The 18382-nt window shown below is 49.7% G+C and overlaps 1 protein-coding gene across 1 annotated transcript in view; it reads right to left on the minus strand.

Moving 5' to 3' along the window:
• Nucleotides 1-509: 509 nt before the first annotated feature.
• The window catches only part of TEFM (transcription elongation factor, mitochondrial), a 63864-nt gene continuing 45991 nt past the window's right edge, over nt 510-18382 (minus strand). The window contains exon 4 of the mRNA XM_029600714.1: nt 510-1198. Coding sequence (XP_029456574.1) covers nt 776-1198 — 423 coding nt within the window. The 3' untranslated portion in view covers nt 510-775. The remainder of the gene's footprint in view (nt 1199-18382) is intronic.

Below are 18382 nucleotides of genomic sequence, written 5' to 3' on the forward strand. Positions count from 1 at the left end.
CAGTAACGAGAGCAGTGTACCATCAATTGAAACAGAAGCTGGAGGAAGCGCTGGAGTTCACAGGAAAAGAAAATGACTGTGGAAAAAAAAGTGTGAGGACAAATGAGTATAATTAAAAAAAAAAAGACATTTTACATATCAGCAAAGCAGTGATATGAGGACCCAAGCCAGAGTCTTGGAGACACCAACAGATTGCAGTAACACAAGAACACTAAAAATAAGAAAACAAGCCAGTCAAGGGCTGAGCCATAGATATCAAGAGGAGGGAACAACTGGAGGAGAATATCAAAAGCTACAGAAAGGTTCAATGGGATAATAGAAGAGTGACCAAGTAGCTGAACCTGGTTTAGATTGTATCCTTCTACTACTTAATCACAATATATGTGTATAGTGAGATAGATAGATAGATACACAATTTACTCTCCATATTTGATTTGTCAAGAAAGAAAAAGCAAAATTGTAAATGAAGTGAAAAGAATAAATGAAATTGATGGCTATATTACACATACTTATCTAACCCAGATTTTATTTTTTCTATTATAGAACTAAATCAGTTACTTAGCTTAGTGCACACGAGAAGTATGTTAACTTTAGCTTTGTTTTAAACATATTTCCTGAGAGGACAAGTAGCAAATATAAGCACCATAGCATTATGCTATCATTCTTAAGTGTCATTGGTATTTTACACATTTGCAAATCCATTTTCTTTTTTGGGGGAATTTAATTTAATTAAAATCTACAGTGTAAATACATGAAACAAAATACTCAGAGACTGTTAAACTACCAGCTCATAGAAAGCAATGGCCTGAAGCAAAGCATCACCCATCTCCTCTTCTCTGTTCCATGTCCCTGTCTGAAACCACTTTCTGTACTGTAGCAGCATGTCCCGTGGAAAAGAGACCTTGGGCTGGGATTGAGTAACAGATTCCAAAAGAAATTGCTTTACAAGATCTAAGCCACTTGTCCGGGCATCTCCTACCATCAAGTCAAAGTGTTTCCCTACTGCATTTCGCACCATGCTTAGCACGCGGTGTTGGCCATCTTTCATGAAGGTTACATCCAATAATACATACAACATGGCTTCCACAGTTCGCAGATGTAATGTTACAGGGAACAGGTTGACATGTTGAGCTGAAATTCCAGGTTTCTCTAAGATATAAAAATCAGCTTCAGGAATCTTGGACACCACTGCAAAAATCTAAAAGAAAGCCATATTAAAAAAAAAAAAAAAAATCAGAAAAAGCAAAAAACAGCAATTGGCAAAGATTTTAAACATTTAGAGGCCCATATTTAGACACTGACTGGACAGCAAAGTTAGCCAGATACATTTATCTATTGAATATAGCCAGCTATCTTAAAGTTAGCCGGCTAACTATAGCCAGTTAAATTTAGGGCAGGTCTTTGGTCCAACCAGACTTAGCCGGCTAAATTATCTAGTTAACTGGATATTGGAGTTAGCCTGTTAACTCAACTCCTCCTAGTTAACACCCCCAGAACACCCTGCATTTAGCTGGGTAGGTGCCCAAATATCATGCGCTTCGCTGACTAGAGCGCCCAAATTGACGGGCGCTCAAGCCAATGAAAGCACATGAACGCGCGTGCATGACGTCACGGCGTACGTCACGCACGCCCGTCCATGTGCTTTCATTGGCTTGAGCGCCCATGCACTACGGGCATGCGTTCGTCCGTCTTCGTCGGCGGGGGCCGCTGGAAGCCGCTTTCGCCGCTGGCTGTCCCCTCCGGAGAATGGCAGAGAAGGCTGAAAGGGCTGAAAAAGAAACAAAAAGTAAGTTGGTTACACTTATTCACATATTTTACATGTCGAGTTGCTTCGGGAGGAGGGAGTTTTAGGTTTTTACATATTTTACATGTCGAGTCGCTTCGGGAGGAGGGGATTTTAGGTTTTACATATTTTACATGTCGAGTCGCTTCGGGAGGAGGGGATTTTAGGTTTTACATATTTTACATGTCTAATCGCTTCGGGAGGAGGGGATTTTAGGTTTTACATATTTTACATGTCGAATCGCTTCGGGAGGAGGGGATTTTAGGTTTTCTTTGGTTAAAGTTGGGATCCATTTCCTGGTGTCTGTCATTTCAAATGTCATTTGAAATGACAGGTACCAGCGCACCCAGGATACTGTATAGGCGCTGTATAAAGCGCTTATACAGTAAAATGGGTTACGCAGGCCAACGCTTCACGGACGCTTCTTGGACGTGGCTTGCATTTGCAAGCTATTTAAATACAGTATCGAGCGGTAGGTGAGCCGGACTGTGTGTGCAGCAAACGCTGGTGCGCCCAGCACTAACGCAGCTCTTCCTACCGCTCCTTACTGTATTGGCCTGTGAGTTAGCTAGCTAAATGCTTTTGAACATCCTTATACAAAACTGACCACAATGTGATTTAGAAGTCATTTTGATGTTTGGTAGGTCTTGTGATTTCTCTGGTGGCTTTCATGAGGGCATCAATATAATCTACTGAAATAGTTTATAACAAGCATATACCAGCAGAATATTTCTCCAAGGACAAGCAGGATGGTAGTCCTCACACATTGGTGTCATCATCGGATGGAGCCTGGCACAGAAAACCTTTGTAAAGTGAGCATACCCAGCATGCTGCTAACCATGCATCCACATGGGTTGTCTCTTCCTTTCTGCGAAGCTGCCTCGCAGTTTGTGAGTTCACACCTTTTTTCACACTTTTTCTCAAATTTTTGCTTCCCACGTCGTTTAGGGTCCCTCCAATTTTTCGTCTGCTCCTTTCTCTGCATCCTGGCAAGATTCGTGCTTTGCGGTCAATCGCCAACGATTCCATCTCCCGGTGGCCGCCAACCATCAAAAGTGCGACTTGTACTTTTTCCGATGGTGTCCGCCAGCTTCTGCTGATGCCCCCGGACTATGTCCATCACAGACCCCTATGAGGTCTGTGTCCTTTGCCTGGGGGCGTCCCACAACATCCATGGTTGCGACCTTTGTGCCCAGATGACCCCAAAGGGCCATTGGGCACATCTCGATAAGATGGAGAAATTATTTGGATCCAAAGGACTGGATCACTCATCAGCATCAGGAACCTCCACCTCTCTTGCTTAGAAGGTTCAAATTTCAACTCCTTCAAGTTTGCCACTGCAACTGCTCCCCGGACACGATTTAGGAGTAGGAGACAGACCCTAGTCTCTGTCATCCTGTTCATGATCAAGTTCCTCTTCATCTCTCTCGGTCCCGGGAAGAAACTAGTGACCAACAAGAGTGATCAAAAAAAACATCATCACCGCTCATAGTTATCGAAGCCGGACCACAGACAGGCATAAACATCAGGGCCTCCTCCAAAGCAGTCCTGGGCAGAGGAAATGATTCTCTCTGGTCCCACTGAAGCCTCTTGGTGGCCGCCACTGACACCAGTGGAGGAATCGGTGCCCCCCAGCTCTCCGGGGATGTCCTGATTCTGCCCCTTCCTCCTCATACAGTCGTCATCGGCTGCTTTTGATGAGGAGTTAGAGAGGCGCATGCGATTGGCAGTCAGCCGGGCCCTGCAGGGCTTCAAGCCTCTGGTTCTACCAGGAAAGCCACCGCTGCAAGCACCTACTCTGGTGCTTGTACCCTTACTGGAGAAGCTTGATATGCTGCTGGTCTTACCAATGCAGCTGGCTCTGGTGCCCCAAGCCTCTTTGCAGCCAACAGGAGCACCGCTGCCACCGGCCCTCATACCGGTAAGCAACTCCTCCCAGGAGGAAGGGCCATCGGATTTGATGACGGCTCGGAGACGCGCAGTGCTTCGCCACTTTCCAGATCTCCCAGGGCCATTGGGATCAGTTCCACCGGTGCCGCCGATCCCACCAACGCCAGCAGATCTGTCTGCGTTCCTGCAACCTCGAGGCCCGCACCCCGAACGCAGCTGGGTCTCCCAGCCACCGCAACTCCTGGAGATTGCAGTGAGGGAGAGGCCCCTTATGACCCTGTGGAAGGGGAGGCGTCCGTATCGTCAACTGAGGAATCAGAGGTTCCTGTACGTACCCGGATCAGTTCAGACAGTGGGTTGAGCCTCCTTTCCAGCAGGTGGAGACAGACTAAAGCTTGAAGGATGCCCTATATCAGGACAGAGCCTATCCTCTAACCCTTCAGTATTCGTCTGTCTCCAGCAGGTGCAGCATCTCCCCTTCGATTCTCTGCTGTAGGCTAGTCAGCCTTTTTCTTCTTCTTTTGCTAGGCTCAAGCAAGTATCCTTGTCAAAAAAAAAAAAAAAAAAGACAGACTAGAAGGGAATTTTGCCTTCTTTTTAGTGATTTTTCCTGTTTCTGTGTGGGAGACGGTGCCGTCTCCCAGCTCTTGCCCGGCTCAGGGGGGCTTTGCCCCTTTTGCAGGAGGGGGTTCCCTGCATAGCCTGAGTCCGTGGACGCTTCCAGGTGTGGGGACCGACGCTCTCTGGGCCTCGTTCCCCCCCCCATTTAGCTGCTGAGAGGGTTTTGAACCCACTGCTGCGCTCAGTAAAAAAACATTAGTTTCAAACTTTAAAAAAAAAAAAAAAAAAGTTGCAGGTACTCACCTACCTCTAACTTATTGGCAGCAGTTGACCAGCTTTTTTCCTTTTTTTCTGGTCAGAGTAGGACTAGAACCGGCAGCCAGACAAGCAGAAGGCAGCAGGTTTCCCTCCTGCTCTCTTGTGCTGTGCAGGCTGTCAATCAAGCTTTTTTTCAGCTTTTTTTTCTTCAGCCGCGGCTTAGCTAGGTCCCGGGCAGGCAGCCTGCCTTTCTTGTGGGCTGCCTTCTTCGCGTTTTTCGCATCAGGGCCTCTGCAATGCTTGCCTGCCGGGAGGGGAAGGTCCCTCCTCGGCAGGACAAGCAAATTTAGCCCGGGGCTCCACTTCTCCCGGCATGGCCAGGCCTTTCCCGGGTCGGCAGAGCCCGGGAACGGCCGCCATCTTGGATTTTTCATCGGAGCCGATTTCAGTGCTCTCTGGGGCTGGGGGGCCAGATTTTTTTGATTTAACCCCCGATTTGGCCCCCACGGGTTCCCAGGAGGGGGGTCCTGACCTTCCCTCACCCCCCCCCCCCCCCCGGCAAATCCAGGCTCCCTTTTTCAGCGGATTTCGTCCTCCTCATGCACAAATCTTACTTAGCTAGCTTGCATGAGCAGGACGAAAGCCCCCCCTAACTCCCCCCCACCAAAAATCCCTCGCTCAGCGCCGTTGACCGCTGGACCGGCTGCGGAGCCCCAGGGACCAGTTCGGGTGCGGGTGGTCCCGGGGGTGCCCCCCCCCCCTCCTCCCCCCTGGTGTCTCCCGAGTCCTCGGACCCCGTTGCTTCCTCGGATTCGGCGGATGCCCCCCCCCCCCAAAGGGGGATGACCCCAGAGCCCTTCGTCTTTTTCGTAAGGAGGAATTAGAGCCCCTCCTTCCCTTTGTGTTGCAAGAGCTGGGTCTGGAAAGTCCCTCCGTGGATAATCTCATGGCCTCGCTCCCTAAGGATATGAACCCGGTTCTGGGGGGGCTCCGGCCTCGGCCTTTCCCTTCCACCCCATGCTCAAGCTCCTTATGCTTCGGGAATGGGAGGCTCCTGAGGGTTCGCTCCGGGTGGGGCGTGCGATGGATAAGCTCTATCCCCTCCCGGAAGAGGGCTTGGAGCTGCTGCGATATCCCTCGGTAGATTCCTATGTCTCTGCGGTGGCCAAGCACACCACGATCCCGGTGGAAGGTTCCACGGCCTTCCACAAGATCGTAAGTTGGAGGCTCACCTGAAGCACATCTTCGATGTTCTGGCCCTCGGGGTCTGAGCGTCTTGCTGTAGCAGCCTCATGATGTGGGCGGGCCTTCAGTGGGTTCAACAGTTACTCTGCGCCCGGGATCTTCCGCCAGGTGAGGCAGAACAAGCCGAACGTCTGGAGGCGGTAACCGCCTATGTATCGGACGCCCTCTACAATCTGGTCCGTGTGCAGGCGAAGGCGATGGTTTCGGCAGTCGCTGCCCGGAGGTTCCTTTGGCTACGCCATTGGTCGGCTGATCAGTCCTCGAAGACTCGGCTGGGCACGCTGCCCTTCAAAGGTAAGATGCTCTTTGGCGAGGATCTCGAGAAGCTTATGGACTCCTTGGCTGACAACAAGGTCCATAAGCTTCCAGCGGACCGCTATAAGTCTTCCTGATCCTTCGCGTCCTCCCGCTCTCGCTTCAGGGGCCAGCGTTGCTTCGCTTCTCGAGGGCGGGGCGGGGCGGTTCTGCGAGGGGGTCTGCTCGTGCTCAGTCCTGGTCGCAGTCCTTTCATGGCAGGCGGCCCTTTCGCGAGGGCCAGCCCGTGCGTGCCACCACCAAACCTGCCGCTCAATGAAGTTCAGCTGACCCATTCCTCGGTCCCTTACCTCGGTGGCCGCCTCTCCCTGTTCTTCGAGGAATGGGTCAAGATCACGTCGGATCAGTGGGTCCTCAACATTATCAAAGACGGGTACGCTTTCAAGCTCGTCAGGGACCTGCCGGATCTCTTTCTTTTCTCGCCTTGCGGACGGGCCAAGAGGGACGCGGTGGTCCAGACTCTCTCCAAACTTCTGGATCTGGGGGCAGTGGTCCCAGTCCCGGAGAGGGAGCTTGGGGCCGGCCAGTATTCTATTTACTTCACCGTGCCCAAAAAGGACGGGTCCTTCCGCCCCATCCTGGACCTCAAGAGGGTCAACCGGGCCCTCAAGATCCCCCACTTCCGCATGGAAACCCTGCGGGCGGTCATTGCGGCGGTCCGTCCCAGAGAGTTCCTTGCTTCCCTCAATCTCGCAGAAGCATATTTTCATATTCCCATTCACCGCAACTACCAGACGTATCTCCGATTCCACATTCTCAACCAGGACTTTCAGTTTTGAGCTCTCCCCTTCGGCCTCGCAACCGCCTTGCACCGGGAGGGGATTCTCGTTCATCCCTATCTGGATGATTGGCTCATTCGGGCCAAGTTGGAGACCTCTTGCCAGCGGGCGGTGGATCGCATCTTGGAGCTCCTTGCCTCCCTCAGGTGGATAGTGAACTTTTCCAAGAGCAAGCTTCAGCCCTCCCAGGAGTTGGAATTTCTGGGAGCTCACTTCGACACCCGAGTAGGCAAGGTTTTCTTGCCACGGGCGGGCGCCCTCAAGCTGATCGATCAGGTCCGGAATCTGATTGCGCTACCTTCTCCCACAGCCTGGGATTATCTCCAAGTCCTGGGATCCATGGCTTCTACCATCGACCTTGTCCCCTGGGCCTTTGCTCATATGCGTCCGTTGCAGAAAGCTTTGCTGTCCCGTTGGCAACCAGTGGCTTAGCAGTTCCACGTAGTCCTTCCGTTCTTGGATTCTACTGCCGACAAATTACAGTGGTGGCTGTCTCTTCCTCATCTTCTGCAAGGGATGCCTCTTCAAGCCCCACAGTGGACGATAGTGACCACGGACGCCAGCCTGTTGGGCTGGGGTGCGGTCTGCCTTTCTCAGTCCACCCAGGGAACTTGGTCGCAGACTCAGTCATGCTGGCACATCAATCGACTGGAAACTTTGGCGGTCTGCCTGGCTCTTCAGGAATTCCTTCCCCTGGTCCGCGGCAAGGCGGTACGAGTCCTGTCCGACAACTCCACCACAGTCTCCTACATCAATCGCCAAGGGGGCACTCGCAGTCCACTGGTAGCCTTAGAAGCCAGCCGTCTCCTCGAATGGGTGGAGCGTCACCTACTGTGCCTTGCGGCCTCTCACATCGCAGGCAAAGACAATGTTCAAGCCAACTTCCTCAGCCGGCAGTCGCTCGATCCGGGAGAGTGGGAACTCTCGGACGCGGCCATGGCTCTGATAGTGGACAGGTGGGGTCCCCCTCACCTCGATCTAATGGCGACTCTGCGCAATGCCAAGGCCAATCGGTTCTTCAGCCGCTGGAGGGAGCATGGCGCAGAGGGCGTGGATGCTCTGGCTCTGCCTTGGCCAGCGGACGTCCTTCTGTACGTGTTTCCCCCGTGGCCTCTGGTGGGGAAAATCCTCAGGAGAATCGAGCTCCACCGGGGTCCGGTGATTCTCGTCGCTCCCGAGTGGCCGCGAAGGCCGTGGTTCGCAGATCTCATCAATCTAGCGGTGGACGGGCCCCTGCGCCTCGGTCATCTTCCTCGTCCTCCTCCGGCAGGGTCCTGTATTTTTCGACCAGGCCGATCGCTTCTGTCTAGCGGCCTGGCTTTTGAACGGCGTCGCCTGAGGCGCAAAGGTTACAGGGAGGAGGTCATCTCTACCCTACTGCGAGCCCGGAAGCAGTCGACTTCTCTGGCCTATGTGCGCATCTGGAAGGTTTTTGAGTCCGCGTGTACGGAGGCGGGTGTCCCGGCGCGCTCCGCCTCGATCCCTTTGGTTCTTCCTTTTCTTCAGAAGGGTCTCTCTAAGGGCCTCTCCTTCAGTTCTCTACGCATTCAAGTCTCTGCGCTCGGCTCTCTCCTGGGTCGGGTGGACGGTCATGCCTTAGCGGCTCACCCGGACATGATTCGTTTCCTGAGGGGCGTCAGACACCTCCGCCCCCCCTCTCGGGCCACGTGTCCGTCGTGGAGTCTCAACCTGGTCCTTCGTGCTCTCTGTGCGGCTCCCTTTGAGCCTCTTCGCCACGCTACGCTCAAGGATCTTACTCTCAAAGCTGTCTTTCTGGTCTCTATTTCCTCTGCTCGCCGCATTTCCGAGCTTCAGGCGCTGTCATGTCAGGAGCCCTTCTTGCGTTTCTCGGATTCCGGGGTTTTTCTCAGGACGGTTCCTTCCTTCTTGCCTAAGGTTGTCTCCGCTTTTCTTGTCAACCAGTCAGTCGAACTCCCAGTGTTCTCTCCGGAGGAGATTGCGGGTACGGCTGGTGGCGACCTCCGTCGGCTAGATGTAAAACGAGTCTTGCTTTGCTATCTCCAGGTCACCAATGACTTCCGGGTTTCGGACCATCTCTTCGTCCTTTGGAGTGGTCCCAACCGCGGTAAACAGGCTTCTAAGACCACGATTGCGTGGTGGTTGAAGGAAGCCATTTCCTCGGCGTATCTTTGTCAAGGTCGTCCGCTTCCTGAGGGTCTGAAGGCCCATTCTCTGCGTTCTCAGGCTACTTCTTGGACGGAGAGTCAATCTGTCTCCCCGCAGGAGATTTGCAGGGCCGCCACTTGGACGTCTCTGCACACTTTTGCTCGGCACTACCGTCTGGATGTACACGCTCCGGTGTTCGGTTCCTTTGGGCGGCAAGTGCTTCGAGCGGGACTGTCTCGGTCCCACCCAGTTTAGGGAAGCTTTGGTACATCCCACTGTCTGGACTGATCCGGGTGCGTACAGGAAAGGAAAATTAGTTCTTACCTGTTAATTTTCGTTCCTGTAGTACCACGGATCAGTCCAGACGCCCTTCCCTGTCTGTCTTCTGTCCTCTCGAAGCTTATTTTCTTGCAGGTCTGCAGATTTTCCTAGTTTTTCTTTGTGCAAGATTACTGAGCAATTACACCGGAAGCCTTGGTTGTTTTCTTATACCAAGTCGATGCAAGAGCGTATAGGTATACTATGTTTTTCTACATTATTCTATATTTGCTCAGTTGAACTTTATAGTTACTTGCTTGATCCTATTCTTGGGTTTCTTGTTTTATGCTTTGACAAACGTTATACTGAAGGGTTAGAGGATAGGCTCTGTCCTGATATAGGGCATCCTTCAAGTTTTAGTCTGTCTCCACCTGCTGGAAAGGAGGCTCAACCCACTGTCTGGACTGATCCGTGGTACTACAGGAACGAAAATTAACAGGTAAGAACTAATTTTCCTATCTTCCCTCCGAGCCTTCGCCAGAGGAACAGAGGAAATCTCTGGAGGATCTCTCCTTCGCAGGGTTTGTGAAGGCCATGGCAGAATCGGTGCCGTTCCAACTTCTACCTGAATAGGACTCTAGACACAAAATGAAAACGGGTGGCCTCTGACCCATTCTGGACTTGAGAGCCTTAAACTGTTTTTTGGTAAAGGAAAAGTTCAAAATGGTTTTGCTGGGCATGCTGATCCCCCTTCTCAAAGCGGGAGACTGGCTCTGTTCCCTCAATCTAAAAGATGCATACACCCATATACCCATCTTTCAGAAGGAACGGCAGTACCTTCGATTCCTAGTCGACAGGAACCACTATCAGTATTGAGTGCTGCCCTTTGGCCTGGCGTCCGCACCTCACGTCTTCATCAAATGTCTGGCAATTGTCGGAGCCCATCTTTGAAGGCGGGGGATTCACGTTTTCCTGTACCTCGGTGATTGGCTTGTCAAAAGCAACTCCCAACAAGGGGCACAGGACGCCATGAGCATTACAATCCAAATTCTGGAGTCCTTGGGATTTCTGATAAACTACACAAAATCCCACCTCCATCCCTCATTATAACAACTTCATTGGAGCTCATCTGGACACCATCCAATCAAAAGCTTTTCTGCCTCGAGACAGGGCACAGACCCTCGCAGCTCTTGCTTGACAGATCTCAGACTGCTCACATGTCTCGGCTCACCAATTCCTTCACTTGTTGGGCCATATGACAGCAACTGTGCATGTTACCCCCTGGCTCAGCTGCACATGCACAGAGCACAATGGACGTTGCGTTCCCAGTGGTGTCAAGCTATTCAGGACCTGCGTGTTCTGGTCACGAAACTGTTGCAGCGCTCTCTCCATTGGTGGGCAACCCCCTCAAATCTGGAGAAGGGATGCCCCTTTTGGACCCCTCAGCCCCAGGCTACCCTAACCACCGACGCATCCCGGACGGGGTAGGGGGCACATGTTGCAGGCCTCCTCTCCCAGGAGCTTTGATCTGCACAGGAATTGCAGTTCCAAATCAACGATTTAGAGCTGCGAGTGATTCGGTACACCCTACAGGTGTTCCGAGAGCAGCTCCTGAACAAGGTGGTACTTGTGCAAATTGACAATCAGGTAGCCATGTGTTATCTGAACAAACGGGGGAACAGGCCCTTCTCCCTCTGAAAGGAGGCAGTCGACATTTGGTCGTGGGACATCAACATTGGCATCACCCTCAGGGCACTGTACCTCCCAGGGGTGGACAACGGCCTAGCACAGCGGTTCTCAACCTGTGGGTCACGACCCCGGCGGGGGTCGAACGACCAAAACGCAGGGGTCGCCTAAACAGGGCCGGCGGAAGCACTAGGCGAACTAGGCGGTCGCCTAGGGCACCAGCTTCCCGGGGGCGGCACTGCCCCGGTAAAATTAAGAGAGCCGCGCTTTCAAGCATGTGAGTCCTTTGCTGTCAGCCCGGGCGGAACACGGCAGGACAGCTGGAGTCAGCGGCACCGGGCGTGCTCTCTTCTTCCCGCCCCCCCCCTCCCGCGGTCCGGAAGAGGAAATGGAGAGCATCGGGTGCCTGCGCGGGAAGAAGAGACCACGCAGGCACCCGATGCTCTCCACTTCCTCTTCCGGGCCGCGGGAGGGGAGGAGAAGAGAGCACGCCGGGCACGACTGGAGTCAGCCGGGTGCCAGTGCTGGAGTCATCGGGTGCCTGCGCGGGAGTCTTCCCGCGCAGGCACCCGATGCTCTCCACTTCCTCTTCCGGGCCGCGGGAAGAAGAGAGCACGCCGGTGCCGCTGACTCAGCGGCACCGGCGTGCTCTCTTCTTCCCGCGGCCCGGAAGAGGAAGTGGAGAGCATCGGGTGCCTGCGCGGGAAGAAGAGGCCACGCTAGTGTCCGACGGGAAGAAGACTGCAGCGCGGCTCGGAGGAAAATGGAGTTTCAACCGCGGCCGATGGGACTCCGCCTCCGCGAGGGCTGAAAATGAAGAGGTTAGCGTTGGGAGGAGGCTGCTGCTGCTAGTTCCCGGGGTGGGGGAGAGAGATAGTGAATGAACGAGCAAGCATTTGTGTTTGAGATCCTGTGTGTGTGAGTGAGAGATTGCATGTATGTGAATGATTGAGAGCCTGTGTATGTGAAAGAGAGTATGTCTGTGAGAGCCTGCCTGTGAGAGAGAGAGCATGAATGTAAGTTTACCATTGGGAACCTGTATGTGTAAGTTTGTGTGAAAGAGTATGTGTGTATGATTGAGATCCTTTGTGTGTGAGAGAAATCATGTGTATGTATGATTAAGAGCCTGTGTGTATAAGTAAGAGAGAGATCATGTGTGTCTGTGTCTGATTGACAGCTGGTTTAGGTGATGGAGCATGTGAGTATGTGATTGAGAGCATGTGTTTAAATGAGAGAGAGAGATCATGTGTGTCTGTGTGTGATTGAGAGCTGATTTAGGTGACGGAGCATGTGAGTATGTGATTGAGAGCCTGTGTGTAAATGAGAGAAAGAGAGGACATGTTTGTAAGCATGTGAATGAGAGTCTGTGTGTGAGAGAAAAAGACAGCATGTATTTATGTGATTGAAAGCCTGTGTGTGTGTGTGTAAGCGTGAAAAGATAGCATGTGTGTAAATGTGTAATTAAGAGCCTATATGAGAGAGAAAAAACATGTGTATATGTGAGTACTGAGAGCATGTGTGTATAGGTGTGTCATTGAGAGCCAGTGTGAGAGAGAGCGCTGGTATGTGACTGAGAGAGGAGAAAGTTCCAAGCAAACCACCCCACCTCCTGCTAATTCAGAACAATCTCAGGACACCTGGATATTTATTTATTTATTTAAAAACTTTTATATACCGGTATTAGTATGCATACATCATACCGGTTTACAATGTAACTTTAAAGGTAGAAATTACAATGAACAGGGAGGGCGAACAAGGAGGAGTATACAAAGAGCAGGAGGTGGAGGAATTAAAGCAATAAATAAAAACTGCAACGGACTATTTACAGGAATATACAAGGCGTAGGCAAAATACTTGCAGAAGTCGGATATCAAATGTTCCCAGGTATGCAGAGCAAAAAAATTTTTGTATAATTATTTTTCATTACTGGGTCTTTATGTCTGCTATTTTTAAATATTTTGTTGGTATCTGGAAATGTTTTATATGAGTTTTTAATTATTGGATATTCCACTCATCAGCTGTTTCGAAATATGTTCTTTTTGTTAGTACAGTTTTACTGCTGATGATTTTATATTTCTTGATTTGTTTTATAAGGATGGGTGATGTTTCTTTTTTCCTTTGTTACACTGCATACAGAGACTCTGGCTTGTTGCAGTTTCCAATTCAGTTTTTTCTGCATGGCGGATCTCACAATGTACGAGATCAACATGGAGGAAGTGGAAACCCACGGGGCCTGCACAGAGGAGGCAGCAGAATGGGCTTCAGTGCCAATAGCAGCAATCAGTGTCTCCCCAATAGCCACGTGGCAGCAGTGGCAGTAATTAGATTAATTGTTTGACTCAGCTGAAGGTGACAAAGTATGAAGTGGGATGTGAAATCAGCTTGATCTGGTGGAGAATTAGGATTGCTGTTACACATGAACTGTATTTGGCAAACATAAAGGGAGCCAGGATAATCAATTGATGCCTGCAGCTGAGGACTGATTCATTATGACTCATGTAGAAATTAGTGCATTTTCCAGATTAGTCTGCATAACACAATTCTCAACATTCAGCATTATTTCTGCTGCATAGAGTTTTATCTGAGAGGCTCTGAGGTTGTGAGGGAGCCAGTAAGAGTGAGAGCATGAGTGTGTATGAGAAAATCCAGGGGAGTAAGAGTGTGTGTGTGTGTGTGAGTGGGGGTGGGGGGGGGAAGAGAGTGTCTTACACCCTGAGAGTGTATCAGTGTCTGTGAGAGTGAGAGGTTATGGTGGGTATAAGAGCATGAATGTGTAAGTATGTGACAGTGTATGTGTGAGAGAGAATGGACATGTGAGTGTATGTGTGAGAGAGAGAGGATAACCTCCTAATCCTCGACAATATCAGGGTGACTGGAAATCAAGAGCTCCCATGTATGGACAGCAGGGGCTTTTTAAAATCCTTATTAGTTTTAATTATTGTGTGTTATTTGATATATGTGCTGTTTTGAAATATTATTGGTGTGTGGGAAATTATAAAAATGTATATGATTTTAATTAATAGAAATTCTATTTATCAGTAATTTTAAAATATTATTTTATTAGTATGGTTTTACTATTATAACTGATGCTTTATGTTTCTTAATTTTATTGTTTTATGAGGAATGGTGGTTCTGTTTATAAATGTCATAATAAATAAGTATGCACTAAAATCCAACCCCATCCATAACCCCGCCCCCATATGACCAAAGCCCCACCCTCACCCCGCCCTCGCCCTGCGAGGGCGGGGCAAGGGCGGGGCAAGGGGTCACCGCAACATGAGGAACTGTATTTCGGGGTCACGGCATTAGAAAGGTTGAGAACCACTGGCCTAGCAGATGCCTTGAGCTGAGCATTCTGGCCTCACAAATGGTCCCTCAAGCAAGAGGTAGCGAACCACATCTTTCACTCCTGGGGGACCCCAGACATAGACCTCTTCGCCTCCCCGGAAAACAGGAAAGTACACTGCTTCTGCTCCCTAGGTCGGAGGAGCAGCAGATCGATGGCGGATGCCTTTTCAATTCACTGGGAAAACAGGCTGCTTTACGCTTACCCTCCCCTTCCTCTCATATCAAAAACACTCCAGAGGTTACAACAGAATCAGGGCTCCCATCAGGTCTGGTTTCCGACCATTCAGGACCTGGCCTCACGCCCTCTGATCCAATTGGGAACAGCTCTGGATCTAATCACCCAGGACCAAGGCAGGCTCTGCCACCCCAATCTACAAGCCCTGGCTCTCACGGCTTGGATTTTATGACCAGGTGACTGTGCAGGCCTTCAGCCTTTCGGATGGGGTGTCGTGTTATTCTGGAGTTCAGAAAACCATCCACTAGAAAATCTTATAAGCTAAAGTAGAAAAGGTTTTCATCTTGGTGTGAGGGATGTGGCCTGGACCCTTTTTCGTCCGTCCGCCCCCCCCCCCCCCCCCTTCCCCGCCCTCACTCTTGGACTATCTGTTGTCCCTCTCTAAGTCTAGTCTGCAGACCATTTCAGTGAGAGTTCACCTCAGTGCCGTCAGGGTACGGATGGTACTGTGATTTCTTCCCATCCATTTGGGGGTCAATTCATGCAGGGCTTATTATAGCTGAAGCCTCCTACTCGCCCCTCCAGCGGTTTCCTGGGATCTCAACATGGTCCTCTCGCAACTCATGAAACCTCCGTTTGAGCCGTTGCAATCTTGCGACCTGAAATACCTTTCCTGGAAAAGTGTATTCTTGGTCGTGGTTATATCCACTCGCAGAGAGGAAGCTAGTTAATCACCAATGTGTGAGGACTGCCATCCTGCTTGTCCTTGGAGAAAGCAGAGTTGCTTACCTGTAACGTTCTCCAAGGACAGCAGGATGAGAGTCCTCATGAATCCCGCCTGCTGCCCTGCAGAATTGGGTTTCTCTCAGGTTTTTTTTATTTCCTTATTTGCAAATTCTATTATAAGACTGAAGAGTGACTCCATGTGGACACATGTTTAGGAGCATTCTCAGTGTGCCAGTCAAAATTTCTAGAAACTTTGACAAAACGTTTCCGTGCTGGGCTCCATCCGATGATGTCACCCATTGTGAGGACTAACATCCTGTTGTCCTTGGAGAACACCTGTTACACGTAAGCAACTCTGCTTTCCCATGCTGAGTATCATGAGCATATGTGTTGTACAAAATCACATAGCTCCTCTCCAGTGTTGCAGCCAGCCTCCCCCCCCACATCCCACCTCCACACACACAGCTTAACACTCTTCTACTCAAATGCAATTTTAACTGACTTGTTTTTTATTTTAATTTTTTTGTGAATATTAAAATATGCATATATATATATATTTTTTTTATGTTCCATGCTCTGAGATACATTTAGTAGTGTGTAATAAAATAAGCTTCCTCTTCATCCAACCAAGAAGTCCAAATGCATAGGCTTATGCCTCCCAACCAGCAGCTGGTGGCAGAGAGTAACAGATTTGCTGACATCACCCTATATAGGCTCTCAGCCTGCCAGTATTTATCTCCAGAAGATGGCAGGCAAATATCCCATGCTGTGAGCCGAGACCTAATTAGGCCAGGTGAAGAAAACAGAAATTTGGATGGGCAGCTCCTGAAGTGAAAGTTTTGTACTCTCATTCCTTGGTTGAACACAGCAATGGACCAGAGAGCTTCCAATTACTGGAACAGGGTTTTTCCCATTGGAATTACCCTTCTTCACTCCCCATTGTTTTCTCTCCCACGGTCTCCTCAAAAAAATAAAAAAGGCTTCCCCCATTGTATTTTCCTCCCTTCTCCTGAGTCCTGTGACTGTGCCTGGTTCCTGCTTGTTGTTAAAGCTCATTAAAAAAAAAAAAAGAAAAGAAAATGTGGAAGCCAGCAGAACAATTTGCCATCTGAGGGCAAGTTGTAAGGATTTTTTTTTTCTTGGGGGTTTGGTCAGGGACTGAGGTAGGGGAGGAAGTGATGGCATCTCCTCAAGAGCATGAAAAGTGCTCATTAATTTACAGCATGTGTGGATCACCTCATGCAATGGAAGGGGAAGTCTTTAAATCTTATGGGGAGGAAAAGGGAGAGCGGGCAGCATGCAGAGTCTGTTCTAGAGAGGGGGAGCTGCAGGCTGTTCCCAGCAGTGTGATTGCTGCCGTGGCAGGAACAGCAGTTATAGTGGAACCCCGAGAAGGGAGTAATTCAGAACAAGGGCCTCATACTGATTTCCGATAGACGTGGATGGCTCCTCCAGGTGGAGTGCCAAAAAGCAGCAGCTCCTTTTTCTTCATGTGGAAATATGATTCCTTTCTATTCCTGTCCTCTCATTTCCACAAAGTTGTTCTGAAGTGATTGCCGCAGGCCTTTTTTTTTTTTTTTTTTTTAAATAGGGCTGAATGCAGCTCTGGGATTCTCTCCTGCAGGAACCCTGGGAATACACAGCAGAAGAGAGGAGGATTGGGAAGGGAGGATGTCCTGCAGTTTTGGTTCTGTCAGTTTTTAGATCTTAAAAATTTAAGGGTAAGTGGCAGGGAGGGAAAGTTGAAAAAGAAGAAATGCTCCCCCAGGGAAGAGAATATTTCAACTATGGTTCTATTATTTCACGAAGAGGAACTTGCTTTCATAATTTCACTGTCCATAAGAACAGTGAATCTAGTGGAAGAAAAAGGAGAGAAGTCTTAACTCCAAAGAAGACCATATAATGAGTTTAAGGAAACCATCCAAAGTGTTTCTGCGGCATAGATCAGTTAAGGATCTTATCTCTATATAATGGATACACCAGAGATAAATTTTAAAGGGGTAAAAGTGCCACTTCTGGTTCAGGAAAGGGAAAACAGAAAATTCCTAAGGTGCATGCTCATTTCTGCTGCCACTAGAAGGACTTCTGTTCCTGTGTAAAGGGGCTCTGTCCTCAAGGATAGGAAGATAGAGGCTGTGCTGAATCAGTCATCCGAGGCTGCTGGTTTGGTGCTGTATACAGCTGTATTGCTGCTAGGGCAGGATTGTGTTTGTCTCAGCACATACAGGAAAGTTCTTGGAATGTGGTGGCACAGTCATGGAGGATGCAGCTCAGATGGAACTGGGATGTCCTTTTTTGGTGGATGCCTCATGAATTGGTCCGGGCTTCCTCTGTAGTTGTCTATCATTGGTTATGTAACTGGTCAGCAAATTCAATTTCCAAGATAAGGTGGTCCAAATGTTCCTTCAAGGGAAATTATTTCGGAGAAGATCTAGAAAAGCTGGTGAAATTATAGGGGGAATCAAAACTTACCAGAATGCCAAAAATAGGCCTTAGAGGATGTCATGGCCAGCTCTGACTAGGAACTGCTTTAGAGATTCCAAGCATGGAATGCTGGCAGGTGGCCAGCAGTCTAACCTTTCGGAACTCCAAGGAGAAAGGTAAGCATAAAGTCTTGGGGGGGGGGGGGGGGGGGGGGGGGGGGGGGGGGGGGGGGGGAGTAGGAATCTGAAAGTCCTCTCTGCTACAAAAGTTAGATGTGCGGTTGTTAGCTTTTTACTGAAGGTAGGTCCACACTACTTTGGATCAGTGAGTCTTAAGCATCATCAGGGATGGCTATGCTCTGGAGTTTTCCTGTCCTATTTCAGACACTTTATGGTTTCCTCTTGTTACGCCATTCAGAAAAGAAACCCATATAGATGATTCTTTTGTAATTGTTGCATATGAGGGTGGTGGTTCTGATCCCATCCTCTCAGAGGGTCAGGGTCAGTACTCAATTTACTTTGGGGTACGTAAGGAGGATATCTTTCACCCTATTCTGGACTTGAAGCAGGTTGACAAGGCTCTGAAGGTGTTCCACTTCAGGATGGTGACTGAAGTCAGTATTAGCAGCAGTGTAACAAAGAGAATATTTAATGTCATTAGATCCCTATAGAGGCAGATCTATATTTCCCAATAAAAGAAGTGCTTCAGAATTATCTTTGCTGCGATGTGGGGGCACTTAAAGTGTCAGGCTGTCCATTTTGGGTTGGCCACAGCTCCCAGATATTTCTCCAAAGTGATGGTTGTGGT

This window comes from Rhinatrema bivittatum, chromosome 4 (assembly GCF_901001135.1).
Source record: "Rhinatrema bivittatum chromosome 4, aRhiBiv1.1, whole genome shotgun sequence".
Lineage (NCBI taxonomy): Eukaryota > Metazoa > Chordata > Amphibia > Gymnophiona > Rhinatrematidae > Rhinatrema > Rhinatrema bivittatum.